Source organism: Montipora capricornis, chromosome 4, assembly GCF_036669925.1.
Source record: "Montipora capricornis isolate CH-2021 chromosome 4, ASM3666992v2, whole genome shotgun sequence".
NCBI classification, from domain to species: domain Eukaryota; kingdom Metazoa; phylum Cnidaria; class Anthozoa; order Scleractinia; family Acroporidae; genus Montipora; species Montipora capricornis.
In genome coordinates this window covers 38,570,463-38,595,462 of record NC_090886.1, presented here as the reverse complement: position 1 = coordinate 38,595,462, position 25,000 = coordinate 38,570,463, and the positions used below count along the sequence as shown (strand labels likewise).

Here is a 25,000-nt window from a genome sequence, read left to right as displayed (position 1 = left end):
CTCGGCAGCACGGCGATCATCATCATTTCTTTTACCACGTTGTGTGCAAGAGAGAAATCCTGTAACCATTCAATGAAATAATCCGGCGCCACTTTGTTCCATGGAATTTCGATTTCGGAGGCCTCTTTGGCGACGGAAAGAACTGTTTCATCCAATAATTTTAGCTTTTTCGGAGGAGAAGCCATATTCCTTTGTGAACTGGCGGGAAAAAAATGGTGCTAACCCTGAATGAAAACGAGGTTTGGCGGGAACGTCACGTGTATGACGAGTTAGATCGCGCAAGGTGTGTTCCATTGGCAATGGACTTCCTGGAATATGGATTATGTAGATGTTGCAATTTTTTTTTTTCAGTTACATTTTATTCTTCCTTTGGTTTTATTTCATTATCATAAAACAAAGGTAGAATAAAATGTAACTGGGGAAAAAAGTAACTGTAACATAGACATGTGAACATATGAACATCAGGATGGGTGGACCTGTGGACCTGTGGAAGTGTGGACCTGTGGACCTGTGGATGTGTGGACATGTGGAAGTGTAGACCTGTGGACGTGTTGACAAGTGGAAGTGTGGACATGTGGAAGTGTGGACATGTGGACGTGTGGACGTGTGGACATGTGGACGTGTGGACGTGTGGACGTGTGGACGTGTGGACGGGTGGACCTGTGGACGTGTGGACATGTGGACGTGTGGACGTGTAAACGTGTGGACATGTGGACATGTGGACGTGTGGACGTGTGGACATGTGGACTTGTGGACTTGTGGACATGTGGACGTGTGGACTTGTGGACGTGTGGACATATGGACATGTGGAGGTATGGACGTGTGGACATGTGGAGGTGTGGACCTGTGGACCTGGACAGGTGAACGTGTGTCTTTGCATTGTGTGTACGAGACGGTAGCATTGCTTGTGGATGGTCGATTGTTATACGGGAACGTTTTGTTTGTTGATCTGGTTCTGTAATTCATGTGCTTTACAATATGATTTAGCTAATTATGCCACGTTACGGAATGAATTTGGTGAAGATCTGATGACGTACACTGTGATGGTTTACCTACAGAAGCAACGGAACATTGAAAACACTGAAAACACAGAATTTCCGAAACGGTGTAATAAGCTCCAAAAGGCACAAGAATACACCAGAGGTGAGTCATTTTTATTCATTTTATTGAATGAAAGTTAAATTGAGCATTTTTTAGGCTTTATAATCGACGGTATTTGATTTCCCATACAAAGTCTTATAACGCCTTTAAATTCTCAACGGCTGTCTGTAGTGACGGAGCTTGGGCTGCCTATGAAGTGAAGCCAATGGATACACCATTAGACAATGTTCATGAAGCAAGTATTTGACTGTGTATTAACACCTGATCATTTATTTATTTATCTATTTATTACTGGAGGTGGGGGTGCAGGGAAAGTCACCTCACTAACACAATCTATCATACTGTAGTCAAAACGTTTAGATACGGAGATATGAATCCAGAGAACCCTACAGTTTTACTACTAGCACCTTCTGGAGTACAGGTAGCTGCCTTTAACATTAATGGAACAACAATAAATACTGCTTTAGCAATCCCTAAGAATACAGGGGATACATTGCCTACCATGTCACAAGAAAAAAGAACCAAAATGAGACGATCATTATCACAACTAAAGCTACTAATAATATATGAAATTTCTATGGTGTCAAATACTGCTTTACTTCACGTTCACCAAAGATTAAAAGAAATATTGTTCCTTCTAGCTCTCAATTATTTGCTACTTTTAGTGTTATTGCTGTTGGTGATTTATATCAACTACCACCAATACAAAAAAATCTGTTTTTGAAGACTATAAGTATGATGCTTTAAACCTTTACCACCTTTGGCATGTTTTTAAGATGACTGAGCTTACAGAGATTATGAGACAAAAAGATGACCAACCATTCATTGAACTGTTAAATAAATTCAGAACGGGATCACAGACTGATGAGGATATTCACTGTATTCAGTCCAGGTCAATTAACCCATTGGATGACAATTACCAACCCAAGCTTTGCTTTACACATATGGGCTGAGAGTAATCCTGTTACACAGCATACATGTAACAACAAAAAACTAATGCAAATAAAACCAGGGGATCTGGTGACATAATTTGGAGGACTGGAGAGAAAAATTGATAACGTTTTTGGCGCCAAACGATCATGTTTTGTTCACGTGCTATGCATGTTTTCAAGTTTCACATGAAAGAAAACGGGCTGTGTTTGTAGCCCTGCTTACGACACTAGAGAGCTTTAGATTCTACGACGAGGACGAGAACGGGTACTAGTTTTGACTACCCGTTTTTAGCGAAAATACTAAGGAAATTTATAACCCGTATGCTTAATCTTACTCTTTGTTAGCAGTATAGGTTGCTCAGTCATTCTTATTGCTGGTAACCATTTTGCTCATCAAAAAATGCCAAAACTGCTACCGTGTTGCTGACAGTGATTTGATTTTGCTTTAGATACGTCAATACGCATTCAGAATGTTTGAAAGAAGGTTTTGATAGATCGAAAGGAACACTGGAATCGAGATTTCTCTACTTGCAACGCAACGTTGCTGCTCGACAAGTTGCAGGAAAAATGTTACCCGTATTACTGGGCCTTTAAGAAAGTGTATTTTTAAAGGCAATCGCGTAACGATTATTTTATCTACAAATAAAAGTGCACTGGCCATCGTTTGACCTTGCACAACGCAAAATACACTGTATTTAGATGCACACATTGGTGCAATTTTCAATCTAGCCTAAAAAAGCTGATTGTACACCACAGGAAAGCAACGTCCAAAGAAAGCTAACAATGCGCGTCTAGAAAAGAATTTTTTATAAAGTTAAAATGAGAAAAGATTATCGTCAACGAGTTACAACCATTAAAAACGGTGCTACTATTGCATACGTTCTGCGCATCTCGATAAACTGTGGTTTCCTATCGGTGATGCTTACCAATACACTGATATTTTTGCGCGGTCTAAAACTATCCGGAGAAAGTAGATCTTAGTAAGTACTCTTGGTATCCAAAAAGAAAATTGGGGGTAACCGTTCATTTTTGAGAGATAATTAAGTTTGAATTTGAGAAAGAACGCCGTAAATTGCTTTGTATTTTAAAGCTTCTTACAAATATTATTCATCAATTATCTTTGAAAAATGCGTGGTTACCCCCAATTTTCTTTTTGGATATCAATAACACTTGTTAAGATGTACATAATCATAAACCGGGGCAAAAATACCTTTGAATTAGTAGGCACCGTCCTTAAAACACCAAATAACGCAAAACCCTCTCTAGTTCAGGTTGACGGCTCCTCAAACGTCATATGATTTTGGTAATGTGCAAGAAGAAGCTCCTTGCTGCTCAACTCCTCCTGGCAAAGCCAGCAGCTGTGTTTTACACTCTGGTTTGAACTACGTTCTTGCAAAGTGCAGGGGCGATGAATCTCTACTTCGTGTTCATTTGCACTCGTAGAATTTTCTCGTCCTTTCTCATGTTTCCTAACACTTCTTCTGTTGCGAAAAGACTTTCTTATTAGCCTACGTTTATTACGCTTTTCTCCAGTATGGAGTCTTTTATGTTGCGTTAAATTTCCTGCTTGGCTAAAGCACTTGCCACATTGTTTGCATTCATGAGGCTTCTCTCCAGTATGGACTCTTTCATGTTTCCTTAAATTACCTGCTACGCTAAAGCACTTCCCACATTGTTTGCATTCATAAGGCTTCTCTCCAGTATGGACTCTTTCATGTTTCATTAAACCTCCTGCTTGGCTAAAACACTTGCCGCATTGTTCGCATTCATAAGGCTTCTCTCCAGTATGGACTCTTTCATGTCTCCTTAAATGACTTGCTGAGCTGAAGCACTTCCCACATTGTTTGCATTCATAAGGCTTCTCTCCAGTATGGACTCTTTCATGTGTCCTTAAATAACCTGCTGAGCTGAAGCACTTCCCACATTGTTTGCATTCATAAGGCTTCTCTCCAGTATGGACTCTTTCATGTGCCCTTAAATGTTGACTTTGACTAAAACACTTCCCGCATTTTTCGCATTGATAAGGCTTCCATCCAGAATGGACTCTTTCATGTTTCCTTAAATTACCTGCTACGCTAAAGCACTTCCCACATTGTTTGCATTCATAAGGCTTCTCTCCAGTGTGCACTCTTTCGTGCCGCCGTAAACTGTTACATACACTAAACCACTTGCCGCATTGTTCGCATTTATAAGGCTTCTCTCCAGTATGTATTCTTTTATGTTTTTTTTAATATCCTGCGTCGGCAAAACACTTGCCACAATGTTGGCATTTATAAGGCTTCGCTCCAGTATGGACTCTTTCATGTGCCCTTAAATGACCTGCTGAGCTAAAGCACTTGCCACATTGTTTGCATTCATAAGGCTTCTCTCCAGTATGGACTCTTTCATGTGTCCTTAAATGTTGACTTTGACTAAAACACTTGCCACATTGTTCGCATTCATAAGGTTTCTCTCCAGTGTGGACTCTTTTATGTGTCCTTAAATAACATGCTTGGCTAAAAGACTTGCCACATTGCTTGCATTGATAAGGCTTCTCTCTAATATGCACTCTTTTGTGTCTCCTTAAAGCTTCTGCCCTGCTAGAACACTTGCCACACTCTTTGCATTGATAGGGTTTTTTGGCCGTATGAATTCTGGCATGTGTCGTTAAACTTCCTCTTTGACTAAAACCCTTCCCACACTTCTTCCATTTATAGAGCTTCTGTCCAGTATGGACTTCTTTTTTTTTCGTAACACTTTGTTCTTTGTTGAGATACCTTCTTCTCTGTTTATACCACGAACCATTAGTGACCATATGGCAATTCATGGCTTAACTGATCTTGACTTGTTTTACGGATTGTGATCTCACTTAGCACTAAAACACACAAAAAAGAAGTTATTTTCACCAACAACGTCCAACCGCCATCGAAGTCAAGTTGTTAAAAAGAAATTTAAATTCTTAATACAAAACAATTACCAGGATTTAAATGCAAGAAAATAATTATATTGTTAACATTATTAGTTTAGTGTGGGACACCTAACAACTTCTACGAACTCAGTTATATTGCAAGTGACCACAAGAAAATAAAGTTTATCGTGGCTCACGCGTGCACATTTTCCCGCGCTTTGGGTCGGCTACGTGTAATTACTTCGAGTTTTGATTGGTTTGCAGGATTGTCTCAGTCCTTTTTGATTGGCTCAAGTAATTACTTTGGTTTTGGTTTTACGACACTCATTTGAAACTCGCTCTATATTAAAATTTAGTCCTAAACAAAAGGCGTGATCTCGAGGCTCTGGGGAATAAACTCATACAAATCCTTAAATTTAGTCTCCAGAGCCTCGAGATGATGCCTTTTGTTCAGGACTGAATTCCAATATATCGAATTGCAAGTTGACCGTTGATGCTCTTGCGACTATGGGGTCGATTGGGTGGCCCCTGTTTTTGTGAACGCAATGTAATTAACAGAAGGTATTAGTAGAAAAGCAACCAGAAATGGCGTGCATACGGGTATAGCGGCATTTCTGATAAAGATGGGGAGATACATTCTATTAACATCATTTAAAAGCATTGAACTGAGTATTCAGCAAAAATATAAAAAAAAAAACCAGCAAAATAGCACAGGTCTAAGAACATACCCTTGAAAAACACCACTAAATATCATTCAGTGGAGGGAATCAAGCACAGGACCTTTCAGAGGCTAAAATTTCTTTTGTTAAAGAGAAAAGACTTAATCGGGAACTTACGCAAGGAGACGACTTCGGCTACAAGAACGTTCTCTAAAAGTGTTATTTCCCGTTATTGTTACAATTTCGCGACGTTGTGTATGGAAAAGAGTATACGTAGTCATTCCAGGGTTAAAATTGTTATGCACGACGGTGTGGATGTTTGGAGAGAAAATTGTGAAAATATCGTTGGGCGCTTGCGGCCCATACATAACCTAAAATTTGATCATTTCACGTTGTTGTTGCAGAACGAGAAGGGCAAAGAAATGCACCAGAACGCAAAAAGCACGTTCGAGGCATGCAGAGTCATTGTTTTTTCTCATTGAAGCAACTGTTTTGTGGCGTTTAAAGGCGCTGTTACACTGTGAAATGTTTCGTTCAACTTGTCCCGCCACAATGTCGCCAAAACATGGCGGGGCAAGTTGAACGAAACATTTCACAGTGTAACAGCGCCTTTAAACGCCACAAAACATTTGCTCCAATGAGAAAAAAACGATGACTTGCTTTCTCTTCCCTTTACAGTGTAACATACCCTGCAACGGCCAAAATCGTTGCGAGACAAGTTGTACGAAAAGTAGAACCTAATTCTACTTTCAGCAATGGCTCTTGCAACTTGTCTCGCAACGATTTTGGCCGTTGCAGGGTATGTTACACTGTGAAATGTTTCGTGCAACTTGTCCCGCCACAACGTCGCCAAAACATTGCGAGACAGGTTGCACGAAACATTTCACAGTGTAAGCGCCTCAACTTTCTTGGGAGTGACACTCACAGGCAAGCAAAAGACTGTATCATTGAAGACTGAGCACACAACCAATTTCAACATCCCATTTAACCAATAAGTTACTGATATCACCTCTCTCTTCTTCACCACTTCTGATATCTACATGTCCCCCGCGGTTAAAAAAAGGCCAAAAAAAATTGCCTTGACCTTTCTACAGAATGCACTATTGACTTCCAATTAGAAAGCCCTTAGCACAGCTTCATTTAGATGCTGGTCTGGCCCGGACTTTTCAAGAAGTCTGCGATCACTTATGTTAGTATGAGATCAGAAAACGATTGTTGAATATGTGCAATTTCCCAGAGTTACGGAGGGCACTTAAACAATAATAATTGATTATTTTCGGCTCTTAGGGAAGGATTTCAAGCAATTTACATCTCCATTTATTTTTGTGGAAGTAGTGCACACTACACACAATGTCACCGGGTTGTGAGAGTGAGTGAGTGAGTGAGTGAGTGAGTGTATAAGAGTGCAAGTCCGTGGTGACAAATAGGCCAACAGCGTGTGCATAAATCACGAAAACAAACAGGTCCGTTGGAATCGTGCTTGAATTTCAGAAAATGAGCTGATGAATAATAAGGCAGTGATAAATAACCTCTTCTGGGAGAGTGAATTTTTGACTTTGCAGAAACAATGGTCAACCTCAAGAGTTAAACGATTGTGATCTTCGTGTTGAATTCGCACATTTCTTGTCGAACCTTGTAGATAACAAAAATGTGTAATAGATAAAGTAAACAAACTCTGCTCTCTTATTTTCTACAAGACGTGTGGCGAGAGCAAAATCTTGACAAGAAACAGTTTACTTGGCGAGGCAAAGCGTATAAAGCACAATGAAGGCTGGATTACTTTCTAGCAACTCCAAATCTCACCTATCTCGCTAGGGAATGCGACATTATACACGCTCCGGGCTCGGATCACTGTGCTGTTAAGTTATTTACTCAATCAGATTCGCTGAAAAGAATACCGGACCAGGATTTTGGACATTTAATTCATCATTATTCGAAGATGAAAGATACATCAGTGAGCTCAAACAAAAGAATTAGAAGTTAAAGTGCCCCCTGTGATAAAAATTTTTCAGATTTTGGAAGTGTGTTTGCTTAACACCTGACTGGCAAAAATTGTGAGCTTTGATTTTTATCAAGGCCGTTTACTTTGAGTGTAAGTTTTATATGTCACGGTCCGCCATTACTCACATTCAAAAATGACCGATTGGAACTCAGTAGCTTAAAATTTCAGCGTGTGAATGCAGCTTATTATAAAAGTCTGAAAGCCCGAAACTCCCGTGCTGCATATTAATTCAGTCGCGTTCAAGCGCATTCCATTCTGAAACTGGTGAGCCTTTGACGTCATTTTCTCCTCGATCCAGCTTTCTCCAGAACTTAAAGTTAGTAATGGCGGACCATTTAATAGGAGAATTCCTGGAAAAATAAACAGGTGTCTTCTTGAAATCAGGGCTTAAAAATTTGGTCGCTTAGTGTTTAGTTAACATAGTTTTGAAATCCAAAGAAAAATAAGAATTGGTATTTTGGTCACAGGGGCACTTTATAGAAATAAATACAGCTATTTAGAAGACAAAGGACTGATGTGAAACCTCGTGAAAATGAATGGATATGAGAGAATTCACAATAGAATACGCCAAAAAAACTAAAACCGGAAGAAATGAGGAACAGAAGCAATTAAATGATATCTTGTCTCAGTCGGAACACTGTGAAAACAACCCACTGCTCCGAACAAAAAAACATACAGATTACACAATCGAGATTAAAACGAATAATGGAACAAAAAGTGAAGGGCGCAATGGTACGCGGGAAAGAAAGTAGGGTCGAGCATGGTGAAAAAACACTAGGTATTTCCTCATTTTTGAAAAAAAAGAAAATACGAAGAAAAGAATATTGTTAAGTTGAAATTAAACGATGGAACCGAAACAAAAGATCAGGGAGCCATTCTAAGAGAAGAATAGAAATGCTACAGGACTTTGTGAGGCAGATACTTTAGCATCAATACAGGGAGTCCAGAGAGTAATCAGTGTTCGACACTTACGTGTATTTTTAACTAATTTGCCTTTTAGGCAACCAGTTTCGTTTTTTTGGTTGCCCACCTTCTACAGACCTCTTGCCCATTAAGGAGGCTTGTAAAAATGTCAATTTTGTGTAACATGTGTTTGTAAAATTGGTTTGACAGACCAACGTGACTCCTGCTGTGTCCATTGTGTTCTAGTAACCTTCACAGTTTTGCTTTAACAAGCATATCTTTAAGCACTGCTCCTTTTCTGTAAGAGATCAAGGGAGCATTCCTTGAATGTCTCTTTGAGATTAGGCTGCTTTGAATAAAATGCCATTTGTCCAATAGCGTGTTCTTTAAGCCTTAATAATAATAATAATAATTACATTTATATAGCGCAGACCTCTATATGAATATATTCAGTTGCGCTTCACAATATTTTAAAATAAAATTATGTCAAACCGTCACGTGAACTAAAAACATAAGAAACTATTAAAAACTACAACCATATACCTATTTAAAAGCTAAATTAAAAATGAGACATGAGTAGAAAAACCCATTTAAAAGCTAAATTAAAAAATGAGTTTTAACAGCAGTCTTAAAAGTGTCCAATGTCTTTATGTTGCAAATTGTTGAAGGTAATGCATTCCAAAGATAAGGTGCAGCTGACTGGAATGCACGATCGCCAAGGGTTGGACGGGTCTTAATGCTAGGTAACTCAAGTAATAAAGAGTCGTTTGACCTAAGGGAGTATCTGGATTGCTTTTTGATGCAAATTAAATCAATCAGGTAATTAGGAGCTAGACCGTATAAACACTTAAATGTCAAAAGCAAAATCTTAAACTTTATGCGGTAACTAATCGGGAGCCAATGAAGGTTAAAAAGCAATGGTGTAACATGACAGAATCTTGGTGCTCCTATGACCAGTCGAGCTGCGGCATTCTGTATACGTTGGAGTTTCATGATATGTGAATTCGGGAGGACATATAATAGGCTATTACAATAATCTACTCTACTGGTTATAAAAGCATGAACTAATTATTCGGTAGTCGGACGACTTAAATATTTCCTAATTCTACGTATGTTATAAAGATAATAAAAAGCAGATGACCAAGTTTTGTTAATATGCCTTAGCATACTCATTTTCGAATCAAACCAGGTTCCTAAGTTTTGAACTTCACATGATGGAGCAATTTGGGAGTCTCCAACCAGTAACATACTGATGTTGCTGACTTTCTGAAGTTGTTGTCGCGTTCCAATTAGAAGACATTCTGTCTTATCTGAATTCAGTTTTAACTTATCCTTGTGCATCCACTGACTGATATCAGCAATACATGATTCCATGGCAGTTAAGGCAGCAGTTTCCTCCAAATCATTTCCTGGTCTAAACGCGATATACAGTTGTGTGTCATCTGCATAACAATGGCGATTAGGAAGATGTGACTCGACGATCTTAAAAAGCTTGCTAGCATAGAGAGAAAATAATAATGGCCCGAGACAGCTACCTTGTGGAACTCCAAATTTAAGATTAAAAGTATTCGATAGAACACCATCGATAGAGATACGCTGGGTTCTATTCTAGGTACGATTCAAACCAATTAAGTGCAGAACCTGAAATTCCAAAATCAAATTGGAGGCGATCTAAGAGAATCCGATGATCCACAGTATCAAACGCGGCGCTTAAATCGAGAAGCACAAGCAATGTGACATGCTTATCTTCCATGCTCATCAAAATGTCATTCTTGACTTTAAGTAGGGCGGTTTCTGTACTGTGGTGCTGTCGATAGGCTGATTGCAATGTAGGAAAAAGAGCATTCTCATTTAAGTAGGACTGGATCTGATCAGCTGCCACTCTTTCAGCCAATTTTGAAACAAAGGAAAGATTGCTGATAGGTCGAAAATTTTTAAAAACAAAGTCAAGGCCTTGTTTCTTTAACAGTGGTGTGACAACCGAATCTTTCCAAATAACAGGGAAAAATCCAGATTCAAGCGACAGGTTTATCATGGTTGTTAATATCGGAAGTAACTCATCAAGGCAATCTTTCATGATGTTCGTAGGAACAGGATCGAGTAAACAGGATTTTGTCGGCGTTCTAAGCACAAGTTTCCTTAAATAGTCCATGTCTACACGGTGAAAAGCAGTAAAGGAAGAAGAACACTGAGAAGAATGGCGGCTGATAGTACTGCATGAGTTCGGAATTGCATCAAGGCTAACGCGAAGATCGGATATTTTCTTGACGAAGAACGAACCCATGTCGTTAGCCAAAGTTAACTTGTCGCCGTGCTGTAAAAAGGGCGATTCTGCTGACTGATTTAACAGTTTCTTTGTAGCAGCAAAAAGCTTACGTTGATTATCAGAGATGTTGCTGATGAAATCTGTATAGAATTCACAACGAGACTTGTTCATAAGAAAGACAGCTTTATTCCGAAGAAGTTTGAAAGATCTCCGGTCAGATTCAGACTTTGTAGACCTCCAGTTGCGCTCAGCTATCCTCCGGAGACGTTTCACAGATCTGATCTCATCGGACAACCATGGGGCTTGAGCTCTTTGAATCATGGTTTTCTTCCGCCAAGGAGCATGTCTGTCAATGATGGATTTTAGAGTAGTGCCAAAACAACCAACGAGATCAGCAAGACGTTTAGGAGTGTTTAGTAACAATTCTGAATTACGAAGATCGTTCTTAAACTTGGGAAGACTAATCGATTTGATTTTCCGAAACCACGTTTCCTTGGCAGAGGATTCTGACTTAAAACCTTTTAAGTTAAACAATACAGTCGCATGGTCGGATAGAAAGGAGCCTAAAATTGGTGTGTCTTGAATAATACTGTCCATTTTCCTGGTTATGACTAAATCCAGTATATGTCCTTCAACATGAGTTGCAAAGTGGACATGTTGAGCTAGTCCAAAAGAATCAAGTAGGTCAACAAATGATTCTGCATCGGGTTTATCCACAGCATCAACATGGATGTTAAAGTCACCACATAACAATATGGGCTCCGTGCATAAAACAAATGATTCAAGGTACTGGGAGAATTCGGAAACAAAGGAAGAGATTGTTACAGGATGCTTTGTAGAGTAAGGAGGTCTATAGACGACAGCAAGCCGTAAGCGAAAAGATCCATCAATTAAAATCCATTCCGAAAGTTCAAAAGAGCACCACGTAGGAGCAACAACCTGCTTGACAATTACATTTGAACGAGTGATCAAAGCTGTGCCTCCACCATTACGACCGGATCTATGTACATCATACAACTTGTAACCATCGGGAGTACATTCAGCTTTCACCGCGGCATCTTTATCCGAAAACCACGTCTCACTAATTGCCAAGATGTCCAATTTATTGTCATGTATATAATCGACAAGACTCGCCGTTTTATTCCTTAATGATTGAGCGTTCCATACACAAACTTTAAGGTGACGTGCATCGAGAGAGTTCGGAGGAGAGGTGTTAATTTGAATCAAATTAGCCGGATTAACATGGAGACAAAACTCTACTCCTTTCAATGGTTGATTAGTAGATCGTGAATGAATTCGGTCGACGTAAATGAGATTGTTGACATTAACAGCCATCGGACGCGTATAACAATAGTCCAGATGATTGCGTTGACTCTCGTTCACGCATAATGAACCAGTATTCCAGTGAGATTCGTTTACCAAATTATTATATTCGCTTACAAAATAGTCAGTAGGAATATAAATAATAAATCGACGGCGATTTTGAGTTTTCTTATTTTTTCTCAGACGCCCGGCGCGTCTTCCTCTGTATTTTAAAATACCACAGGCTTTAAGCTCTCCATAAACTCTGGTCGATAACAAATATTGTCTTGAGACCCTGATGTTCAAAAGTTGACTCCTCGAGTAATTAATGCAGGAACGAGTTACCTGCGAATGTAATGGCTGTTGTGCAGGCGGCGGAGGCAAATAATAAGTTCGAACTTGTGTTTGAGAGACCGGCCCTGGATTAACGGAAACGTCGACAAAAATGGTGATGTCAATAGGAGGGTCGTGACCCGGAGCAGCCAACGATGTTAAACCCCGCTTAGTCATTTTGGTCAACGCTCTACCAGTTCGATGAAAATTCCTTCAGTGTTAGTCTTTGCTTCCCAGCACACAAACGAACAGCATGGTCCAAATAAATCTCACCGCATCCGTCCAGAAACCCAGTACTGACTTTCAAAAATCCCATGTCGCATCCATCTACCATCAACAATGTAGGAGGAGTAGTTCTCGATAACGAAAAAGCCAAAAAAAGAAAAAAAACACATAAAATATAACGAAGCTGAAATAAACGTGGCTGCCATAATGGGCGCCCGCTGACAAAGCCTTCCAAAGCTGGTTGAAATTGCGTGACAAAAGGTACAATGTTCGATATCAAAGTAGCGAAGCGCATTTGGCCGTGCGAAACTGGGTTCCATTGTAACAAAAATTCTTTCCCAAGATGTTCCTCCTTCCAATCTGTTTTGAGCCTTGTACCAACATATCTTTTAACAGAAAAATAAATAGCAACAAAGAGATGTAACGTTGTTATTTTTTTTATCTTGTTTGCGCCGCGGTGACTACGTCATATTGCTAGTCACTTTCTTCGTTGCCAATCGAATCGTTTCGAAAAATATTAGCCGAACTAAAATTCTGATTGTCCGATCGCGCAAGTCTTAGAGTTGTTTTACTTGCCTACGGATATATTTCGCTTGCCCCGCGGGCAATCGGGCAAGCGTTAGTGTCGAACATTGAATTAATTGTTATTATTACTGTAATGTATTCTTTCAAAACGAATTAATCAAACCTTTAAGCGATGACACAACAAACGCAGTATGTGAAGGTAAAATAAGTAAAGAGCAGTGCTTGAAAGCTTTAACTAAAATGAAAAATGATAAATCTCCTGGTTCGGACAGATTACGTCGGAATTTTAAAGGTGTTTTCGGGAGAATTTGGAAATGATGTAGTCTAAAGCATCAGCAACGCCTTTAATAAAGGTGACTTGTCAATTTGTCAAAAGAGAGGCATAATCACACTCTTACCTAAGAAAGACAAACCTACCGATGCTCTTAACAACTTAAGCCCAGTTACACTTCTAAATGTGGAAGATAAAATAGGAACAAAGGGAATTCCAAAAATGCTGGCAAAAGTACTCCGGGAGATCGTAAGTCCAAATCAAACTGGTTACGTAAGAGATAAGTATATTGGTCAAAATGTCAGAGTTATAAGTGTTGTCATCGAAATTACACTAGCACGAAGAAACCAAGAGGAGTTGCAATTGTCCACGACTTTAAAGAAAGCCTTTGATTCAATCGAGTGAGAGTACCTAAGCAAAGTATTGGAGGTTTTCAATTTCAAGGAATACTTTAGAAGATGGGTCAAAGTTTTTTTATACTGATATATCAAGTTGCGTCACCAAAAATAGTTTTGCACCCCTTTCTTTCCACCTTTAGCACGGAGTTAAGAACGTCTGCTCACTCTTAGGTCTTCGGTTTGTCGTATGAATAGAGCTGCTTAATCTCGCAATCCAAACGAGCAGTAGCATGAAAGGAATAAAGGTAGAAAAGGCGGAAATATAAAACACTCTATAACCGGACGACATCACGGTCCTGCTTAACGATCTTGATGACTAAATACAGGTGTTACTTGAAATGTTAGAACATTTCAAAAGGTGTTCATGGTTAGAACTGGACAATTCCAAAACGGAGGCAAAATGTGGATGGTTCTTGGGCGGGCAGGAAAAACACACCGTTCAGGTTTCGCTGACCGGAAGAATCTGAATACGCACTAGGTATTCATTTGTCTAATGGCCGCTAAACGAACAAGTGATAGACTTAATTTTGAAAAGAAATTAGGAGACCTTCAAAGAAATCCTTACAATGTAACCTCTGGAAAACAAATGCCGTTAAGTCGCTCGCTTTTGTCCAAATTAATCTACATGTATAATGCTTTGGTTCTGTCGGTACCAAAAGGGTTTTCCAAAGAACTGGATAGGTTCACATTTGATTTTATCCGAGATAATCAACCTCATAAAATAAAAATAAAAAAACATAAATGTACGTTAATCGGTGTTACAAAAGAGGGCGGTTTATATATGATCGAGTTTAAATCCATGAATAAAGCCTTAAAAGCTTCGTGGGTGAAAAGATCAAACAATGACACCGATTAACCATGGAAAATCATTCCAACTTGCACGACCCAACACTACGAAAGAACTTACGACGAGCAGTATTCCTCCCTTTTACACAAAAGTTGTAAATATTTGCGAAGAGATCAAAAGAAGGAAGCCTTTCAAGATAACATTGATCCACATGATATACTTTGGAACAACAGCGATATAAAAATTGCAGCAAACCCTGTCTTTTATAAAGATCGTTTAGATCCAAGCAGTTAAAACGTTTTATACCTATCAAGAGTTTACAACGCGGAATCAAAGTGAAGGTCAGTTTCATTACAAATTACAGTCTTCTTAATACAATACAAAGCAAATGGAAAGTACAGCACAAACACCAAGAGAAACCAGAAGCCAAAGCTGGTTCGACGATGCAGAAGATCTCTCCACTGCTGCTCTTCAAAAGATTATTGTTGAAAATAAATTCCAACCACCAATCAATGAAAATAAAATAACCAGCCTTAATTGGTGCAGCCAGACATGATATGCATAAAATTTATAACTGTGCCACCTCTGTAAGAAACAAAAAGCATACAACTAAACACATGTGTTTACAGTGCGTCGATGTAGTCTCTTTCTGAAATAAACTTAGGCCCTAGTGGCACTACAACATCAAAGAAAATATTAATTTTATGGACTTGTGAAGCCCCAAATGCACCAGAAAGCTGAGTTTTGGTCTTGTTAGTAGCAAAATTCTTTATCTAAAAAAAGCAACCTAGTTCAAGAATCGTTGCTCTTTTCGCTTTTCAAACTGCAACTTAAAGAAACTTTTAATGACCAAAAGGTACATTGCAATGAAAAACAAAACTGACAAGTCTTATATTAATAAACGGAATTGCTTTACTTCAAGTAATTTTATTCGACCTATTCAGTAATTTATTACAGTAAAATTAAGCACAAATTAAGGACGGCACCTACTATTGTTATTGCGCATACGTTCTGCGCATGTCGAGATACTCGGATTTCCTATGGGTGGTGCTCATTAATACAGGAATATTTTTGCGCGGTTTAAAACCATCCGCAAATAGTAGATCTCAGTAAGTACTCTTGGTATCCAAGGAGAAATCTGGGGATAACCATGCATTTTTAAGAGATAATTGAGCTTCAATTTGAGAAAGAACGCCATACATTGCTTTGTATTTTAAAGCTTTTTACAAATATTATTCATGAATTATCTTTGAAAAATGTGCGGTTACTCCCAGTTTTCTTTTTGGATAGTAGCTAATTTGTGTATATTAGGGATTTTATTTATTTATCTACTTATTTATTTATTCATTTTTCAATTTGTTAGCACTGCTTGTAATGCATCTGTATTAATTGTTTTTTCGTTCCTTCTGTTTCTTCTAGTTTAATCATATGTGTATGTTTTTTTTTGGTTAGTTGTATAATCAATTAAAAGATAATAATGAAAATTAAAATTTAGACAACAAGCTTTGAATTCTTTTGCGAATTATCTTGTCAATAATCTGAATTCACTTTTTTCCATTCACTACTTAAACAGATAATTGTTAAGCCCTCAGAAACAAACATTTATATAAATAGCGCTCCTGTTGTTCATGGGGAGGAATAAAAAAGGTTCTTGGAATTATCATACATAACCAACCTGTATTGGAAACGCTACATTACTGCTGTTTGCAGCAGTCTCTACGTTTTTGCAATTTTTCTCAGAGTAAACATGCTAGCTTCCCTCCTCTAACTCAAAAGCTTGACAGCATCGTTAAAATAAATGCGTTATTCACCGGCTTAGGTCGGTCCGTATAGAGAAAAACTGTGCCCTGGGCCTTGAGTAAGTCCCTCGGCCTGCGGCCTCAGGCCGTACTCAAGACCTCGGGCACAATTTTTCCCTATACGGACCTCCCAGCCGGTGAATAACATATATTTATTTAACTCATTCTTGTTTTAACCTGCATACTCTGTAAAACCTCTATCAGGTATCAATTTGTAATCAATTAACAAGCTCCAACTAACTGGAATGACAATTATTTGAAACGAAGTTTCTGTTATATAAAGTGTTTTCACGTGACGTCACGGCGGCCATGTTAATGTCCCTAAACAAAGGAACGGCGTTCATGGTGGTGGCCCCCCCCCCCTCCCCTAATCCTCCGGGAATTGAGCTCTTTTATCATGCAAATGTTTTCTTTTGTTTGGATGGAAAAACATGGTTACTGATCACGTGTGTGAAAACACTCTATAGCGGGGTCTGTTTGTGGAACAATTTGCCCCAATACTTAAAATGCCCCTGTGATAAAAAAAAAAATTCTTTTTTTCCTTCAGATTTTGAAAGTGTGTTTGCTTAACACCTGACTGGAAAATTTTTGAGCTTTGATTTTTATCCAAAGGCCGTTTACTTTGAGTGTAAGTAGGGACTTTACGATCTACGACGGCGACGTCAACGAAACCGTCACCTCAAAATATAACTTTGCACTGTCGCGAGTTGCTTGCGGTTAGGCCATCTCCTTCGCGTCGTACAATGTGGGCGAAGTATCCTAAAAATAAATTGGTACGAGCGGTTTCAGAGTAAAAAAAGAGAATTATAGATTCAAATTTGTGCGCTCGCGTTGTCAAAAATCCTCAAATTTGGTGATTTCACGTCGTTGTTGTGCAGCGTACCGCACGAATATAAACTAAAATGCGTGCTGCACGTGCAGCACGATTATTTTTCCTCTTTTAACCAATGATATTGTTGTTTCGTGGCGTTCTCGTTGACGACCGCGTCCTAAATCGTAAAGTCCCTAGTTTTGGATTTCACGGTCCGCCATTACTCACGTTCAAAACTGACCGATTAGACCTCAGACGGTTGGATCCAGGGAAAAGTGACGTCAGAGGCTCACTAGCTTAAAATTTCAGTGTGTGAACGCAGCTTATTATATATGCAAAGCGTGAGTTTAAAAGTCTGAAAGCCCAAAACCACCGTGCTGCATATTAATTCTGCGGCGTACACACGTATTGCATTCTTAAACTAGTGAGCCTTTGACGTCATTTTCTCCTCGATCCAGCTCTCTCAAGAAGTTTCAAGAACATAATATTAGTAATGGCGGACCATTAAATAGGAAAATTACAGTTAAAATAAAGAGTTGTCTTTTTGAAATCAAGGCTTAAAACGTGGGTCACTTAGTGTTTTGTTAACATAGTTTTGAAATCCAAAGAAAAATATGAATTGATTTTTTGGTCACAGGGGCACTTTTATAAATACTAAAGCTGTTGGGCACTTCAAACACATACAGTAATTAAGCAGGTATCTGGCATATCGAATTCCCACACATCAATCATGTAAAACAGTTCTAAAACTTTTTTTTTTACTTTTTTTTGTAGCTTAATAAATGATTTTCCGTGTTTTAAATATAGATTACTTGCTTACCTATTTACTCTACTGTAATGATTCAAATTAAATACCGCCCAAAAAAGGCGGTAGTAGTTTTTACAGGTCACAGAAAGTTTTACAGGTTACTTTTGTAAAAATGATAAAACATCACCCTAACCCTTTATTAATGTTAAGCCATAGGCCTAAAAACTGTTATTTTGGCCTACCGTTACATTAGGAGCTGTTAAGACAACAACCTGTAAACCTGTAAAAAATACCTGCCTCAAAAAGGGAAGATTTTAAACTCTGACAGTTTCGATGACTGTCAGCCATCTTTATCAAAACTAACAAGGTGAATTTTATGAATTGTTAAATGTGACCTTATGTGAGAAAACTAAACTGAAACTTAACAAAATGTAGCATAATGTTAATTATAATGGTCATTTTCAAGTTTAAGGATAAAATTATAACATAAACTTAAATAAATATACACTATAATGAATTGTAAGAATGCTAATGAGATACTGACTAAACTATATACATAGAAACAATATGAGAAGATTGAGGCAAGAATGATGAAAGAAACACTAAGGTGAAAGAGACAATATTAAAAGTGAAATGATTAAGTAAATAACTTTGCGCTGTTTGTTCAGTTTACGAATAAAAAGCGATTTAAATGGGCCGGACATCGCCATGCTCCAATCAGAATTGTTCAAAGACCAGAAATCAGCAAATGCAGTAAGACACCTGGTCCAACTCACTGATCTCAGCTGAAAGATTGATGCCAATGTCCAGCCCATTTACACAAGTAACATGATCAAAGGACAATTAAAACTGAAAGAACACAAACCTCCAATTCTAAACAACAAAACGTTGTTTACTATTACAGGTGTGGTCGGTGTAATGCAGGCTGTTGCCTTTCCAAGTCAACACCTACATCCATGTGTGGCGGAACATAAGCGATCAACAATTGGCAAACACATAAAGGAAGAGCATGGAAAGGATCCGGAGACCATGGAAAGAAATTTCAAGATTTTGAAAAAATGTCAGAGTAAACTAAACTGTTTGATTTTTGAAATGCTTTTTATTCAAGAACTTAACCCAAAACTTAATTAGTTAATTAATTATTTACTTTTGCCTTAGCCTTTCATTTATTATTCTTGCAGGTATTTTCTCATATTCTTTCTATGTAAATATTTTAGAGTTTTAGTCAGTATCTTCAACTCTTACATTAGGAAAGGGGTACAACTGATTATATATATTTAAGCGCATTTTAAAATTTTACTCTTCAACTTGATTTCTAACGTTGAATTTTATACAAAAATTGGTTTCAAAAAATTTCTTGATTTAAATCAAACAAGGTGCTGAAGTTTTCATTTTTCAAGGTCTATGTTAATGAACTAGGACATGTAGGGTTTCTGATATTATCCATTCCAATTTGCTAGCTTGATAAGTTTCTTCAACATTCAAAAGAGTATATTCGCAAAGTATAAGCAGCAGTAATGGTATCAGTATATCAGTTTTTTGTAAAATTACAAATAACAATTTAAAATACTTTAAGAACTGAAAGAAGCTATTTCTCTTGTGAAAAGGTTCAAATTCCAAGCAAATACTTCAACCTTACATGTAAAAGGTGTTTCAATCAATATTTATATTGATCATTTCCATTTCACACTAACAATATGCCCTTAGAAAAATATTTTTCCATTACAGAAGTTCTACTGTCCTTGAATTTTGCTCATAAAGGCAGATAAGTTGGAACAAGCCAATGACAAGACATGGCAAAATGCCTCAGCGCAAGCTGATGTTGAAAAGTTGATCTACCAAGTTTAGTATATGTGGTCTGTTCATTCAAACATCAAGGCTCCTTTTTAGTTCATAGATGACGTAGCCATGCCATGAGGTATAGGAGGCACTTGGATGGCACTCACTCAATCACTTCATTCCAACATTATTGATCTACATGTATTAATCTACATACAGTATTAACACTTTTCCTGTATGTCCCATGCTACGTTTCACTTTTGTCCTAGAGTTGTTTTGCAAAGGTTTAAGGTGGGGGGAGGGGAGTCTGTTGTTTTGATCGGCAGGTCCTGGAGTGGATGCTACCCTTCTAGCTGAGTCAACTTTTTTTCTCATGTAAATGGTTTGCCACATTTTGCGAGTAAGTGTAGGAATTGTTGGCTTGCCCAGGGTAGTTTGGGTAGGTGGGTGACCTTTCTACCCGGAACAACTTTTCTCCACATAAACGAGGCCTTCATTTAGACAGCTGAGAAGTTGTCGATTACAGCCATCAATCTGTTCAATAATTATTCATTTCTGTGAGTGCTTAGTACTTGAGAGGCATTATTTACTCTAGAGGCTTTATTTACCGTGCAGAAAAATGTGTCAGCGTGTGTAAAATACACGCTGGTATTACTACATGTGAACCGACATATGAAACATGGTATACATACAATAAAAATTTATTAAGTTAACACAAATATAAGAATAGATGAGAAACTAATGTATGTGCAATAAAAAACACGGGATAAATCGATGGAGCCAATGAAATGTAAAATACATATGTTCATAAAGTATAGAGTACCTGTAGAGTATAATTTTATCTATAAGTGACGTATAGGGTCACTATTTATGCTACTAAACAATGGTGGTTTTTGCTATCATCATTTTTTAGATATGAATATAGTTGAGATAGGTAAGTTTTTTCAGTCTTTTGCGGCAGAATATTGAAACGTCTTTAGTCCTATGGTACACTGTAGTTTTAAATTAGCCATAGGAATATTGAGAAGGGAATCGTCTCCTGACGCTCTGTTTCGAAGGCTACCTCATGACAGTGATTTTAACAATCTTGAAAATCAATCGTAACCGTTGAAACCTTCTTCTATTTTGAAGAAAAAGAAGGCGACATTTTTCCCTTTATCCAGTGTGAACATGTCACGTTTTTGTGCGTGGTGCTTGGTTTTGTAGCCTTTCTGTAGTTTGTCCTCTATGGCTTTCGAGCAAATCATCCATATTTTGGAGAAGATGACAGGCCCACAAACTTCTCACAATACAACAACTTTCAAGAGACTGATATCTCACTTAAAATGCAACAAACAAACATTCTTACCTTCCGTAAGGGAGTTTTAGCTCACAACAGCTCGAGTCTTCTGAAACTTTAAGCAAATTCCCTTGCATGAGTTCTTTGGCCGTAAGCTGGCCGTAAGTACTTCATGTATCCCTTATTTTAATGTAGTTAAATCTAACCCGCTGACCAAAAAGCCCGAGGACTCTGGGTACGAGATTGCTTTAGTCACGCAAGCGAGGCAAGCGAGCCGAAGGAAGAATGGGGATAATTTCAATGATGAAAAGTGTAATTTCTGACGGTCGAAGTGACATGGGAGCGAGTTAGTCAGAAATTGAATATTCTGACGGCACGACGTAGAGGACCCTAGGTGGCTATGGGATAGGTTAGGACTATTTAGGAGTTTGGCGGGAGTTTTTCGTCATTCTGCGTTTGTACATGAAGCTTACTTTATGCTTAACTTTGAACTGCACTGTCTGCTTATCTTTCCTTGTGTATAGTAGTATACCCTATCCTCGGGGTTTGGTGCCGTTGCATTAGATGAGAAATACGTTTCCACATATTTTTGGCTACTTCTAAAGGGTGGCTTTTAGTGGTTTTTCGTATCTGGCACGGCACTAGTACTGTTGCATAGTTTATTCCTACAGTAATGCAGTATATTTTGTCTATTTTCACGGGCGGTGTTATCTGATGTCCACTTTGTAACTAATTCAGGTAAACGGAGGTCATTTTCCTCAGCAGGCTGACTGACGTGCCCACAATAAACTATTTTCCCATTGAAGTTCCGTGTTGGTGTAGTCAGAATCATCTGCGTGTATTGTAAATACTCTTTTTCTTTGGCCATCTCAGTTTTATCAGGAATAATTAACAATTATTCTACGAGGGCGCACTGGATATGAAGCTGGTTATAAACATTTTATATCCAGCAAGTGCGAGTAGAATAATTGCTTTATTAAAAACTCCATGGTGTTGGCGGGGGTAGTATTATGGACTAATTATAAAGCATCGATTTCTGCCCCGGTCTGTTCCGGTCGGAAACGGCTTATGTCGGCCATTTTTTCTCAGAGCTGCAAAAATGCTGACGCTTTCCTTGACCATGGTAGTAAAACTGATAGCGTGTGTCCGGCGAGCCAATGAAAATGCTGGAAATCTGATATCAAAATTAATACATAGGTGATTACTTCTTTGCACTGATAGATGTTGGTTGGGGGACAAACAAGGCATTAATTACAGTGAATGTATGGGAATTTTGCCGACTTTGAACCATAATATTATAAATCCTGGTCTGACGATTGTGGATAGCGAGAATACCTCTCAAAAAGCACTTATATTAAGATTATTTTCGCGAAGTATGACGATCCGAATCAGTGGTTGTAATATTGTCATCCTCCTTACCGTAGATAACTCCTTTTTGTTTTTTTAAAGGCGAAAGAAGTAGAACCCTAGGCTGAAAATCTTTTTTATCTGAGAGCCGTGATTGTCTTTCTACAATGCGACTGTAAGAGAATGCGTGTGTGGCTCTATAAACTAGGGTTTGCTACATTTTTATGTTAAGGAGGGATCTTAGCTCTGACCAAAAGGTCTTTGAGTGATTTGTCCTTCCTGCCTTCCTGTAAGCGACGATGGGGGCATTCGGAAAAAATTCATACAAGGTCCGGGTTCTTTGAGATAAAAAACCAGTTCTTCATAAGGATCTCTTTGAGTTTCGGTACACCTGAGTTGTAGGTGGTGACGAAGTGTAGGATGTTTTTGGATGTCTTTGGCCTGTATTTCAAAGCGTTATTTCTGTGATGAGAATTCGACTTCGGATTGTATCTTGTTAAGAAGCTCTTGTGGGTAGCCGCGTTCGGGTAGACTGCTTATTACACAGTTTACAATTTATTTTAGGAAGAGAAAGATGCCCCCGTCCAGATAAGGTCGGACCACAACACAGGGGACTACGAATATCGAATAGTAAGTGGGTTCTTTAACGTCCCATACTATTTAATTTCCAATAAGGGTTATGGGAGGGGACCTTCGGTTTACAGTCCTTATACGAGGACTTGAAAGTCTAAACATTTGCAGATGTAATTACAAAGGCAGCACATTCTCCTCAGTTATTTTGAGACCCTGAATATTTGCTTTTATAATTACGTTTCCTTTTGTACAGGGAGCTCGCGCCGCGGCGCCTCTGGGATTATCCTTAATAATGTTTATGCTAAGACATCTCTTTTTAGAGATTCGTTTTGTTGCAATAATATCAAATTTATGGAATGCCTTACCTTTTGATCTAAAATCTAAATCTAATGTTAATGTTTTTAAGAACAAGTTAAAAATATTCCACTTCACTAAATGGATTAAATAAAAATTAAATTAAAAAAATATGTTTTTAGGCCAAATATTAGCATTGGTAAACGTTCAGGGTTTTTTCCGTATTAGTAAAACAACCTGTGACTTGTGTTTTGTCCTTGCCCGCCCCATCAGATCAACACTGGCTTTTTCGAGCGCTTTTTTGAGCGGTATGAGAATTAATGGCGGGTTATAAAATAAATAAACACCTTTCTGGCTAGCTGGTATGTTGGCTGATAATGTCCTTAGCCGACATACCAGCCGACCAAAGGGGTTTATTTACTAAATAAATATTTTGACTGTTGTCTTGTTCCTAATAATTTTCTTAAAAACTATTGTGGAATACGTGTGTTATTTTGTGGGATATCAGTATCGTTTCTTGCTAGACAGCCAAACAAACAACGTGACTTCCCAGTATGGAAAGCCATAACTTTCTTATGTAATCTTTATTCTTTTGGTCTTGAGGTTTTGGAGTTTTGTCATAGTGTACTGTGGCAAAATTACTATGCATGTGGTGTGGTTTTGTCATTAGGTGACGAGGTTTTCTCATATATGACGAGGTTTGCTGCTTACGTGTTGAGTTTCCGTCACGATGTGTTGAGGTCACCTTTTGACGTTCTGTGTTTTTAATCACATAAAGGGAGAAACTCGACGTCATGAAAGAACCTTACCACATAAAATGTAAATACAGCACGTCAAAGGAACACCTCAACACATAATCGTAACCATCAAACCTCGTCACGTAATGACAAAACCTCACCACATAATGCCACACCACAAGACAAAACTTCAAGACCAAAAGAAGAAAGAATACTTACGAAAGTTATGGCTTTCCATACCTCAGCGTGTATAGCATGGGGTAGTACCGGACGGTCACTCATCCAGGACTTGACTTTCCTTGGGCAAGCGGTGACACTATCACATGAGATCGAGGTTATTTTTGCCAGAACAAGATCGAATGGCATCACAATCGATACCCGAGGGATTTCCCGCAGGACTGACAAGATCAGAATGCGTTCTCGAACGCAAAAAAACCCACAAGTCTATTCCTGTTTTTTACGATCGACAATATTTCGAACTCGTTTCGCGGTTTAATTTTAATTAAGAGGGAAAACAAGATGCATGGCCGTCGTTGTTATGACAGAACATACCCTTGTTCGAAAGGACAGTTCATTGAAAACACTCGAAAGCATATTACTAGTGACTTGAATATAGCTGGCGAAACCTGAATTTCTTTCCTGTCGGTGAGGCATGTAATCGACACGGGAAAAAATAGCATCCAAAGGAGTAAATCTACCGAACAGTATAGGGATTTTCGAATCAGTCTACCGGCAGGAATGAGTTGAGCCGACCTAAAGGAGAGTTTCGGTGAGTTATGTACCGATCGTATTCGAGATCGAACATTTCGGATTCCGTGTTTATATACATCAGGGCCCGGTTGTTCAAAAGCCGATTAACGCCAACCCCAGATTAAAAATTAACCAAGGAGTTTATTTCTCCACTCCCAAATGCTGTTCATCACAGATATTCGGCAAAACGTTACAGTAGAAGTCACTCTTGAAAGACACAAATAAGCAAACGAAACTTTCACCAAAAAGTTAAAAACATGAAACAAGAGTTTACGCTTATCGTGGATTAAGT

General features: G+C 38.4%; 1 protein-coding gene across 1 annotated transcript in view; it reads right to left on the bottom strand.

The window, feature by feature from the left end:
• The window catches only part of LOC138046889 (zinc finger protein 208-like), a 218,233-nt gene that overhangs the window by 126,870 nt on the left and 66,363 nt on the right, over positions 1-25,000 (bottom strand). The window contains exon 5 of the mRNA XM_068893483.1: positions 3,688-4,200. Coding sequence (XP_068749584.1) covers positions 3,688-4,200 — 513 coding nt within the window. The remainder of the gene's footprint in view (positions 1-3,687; positions 4,201-25,000) is intronic.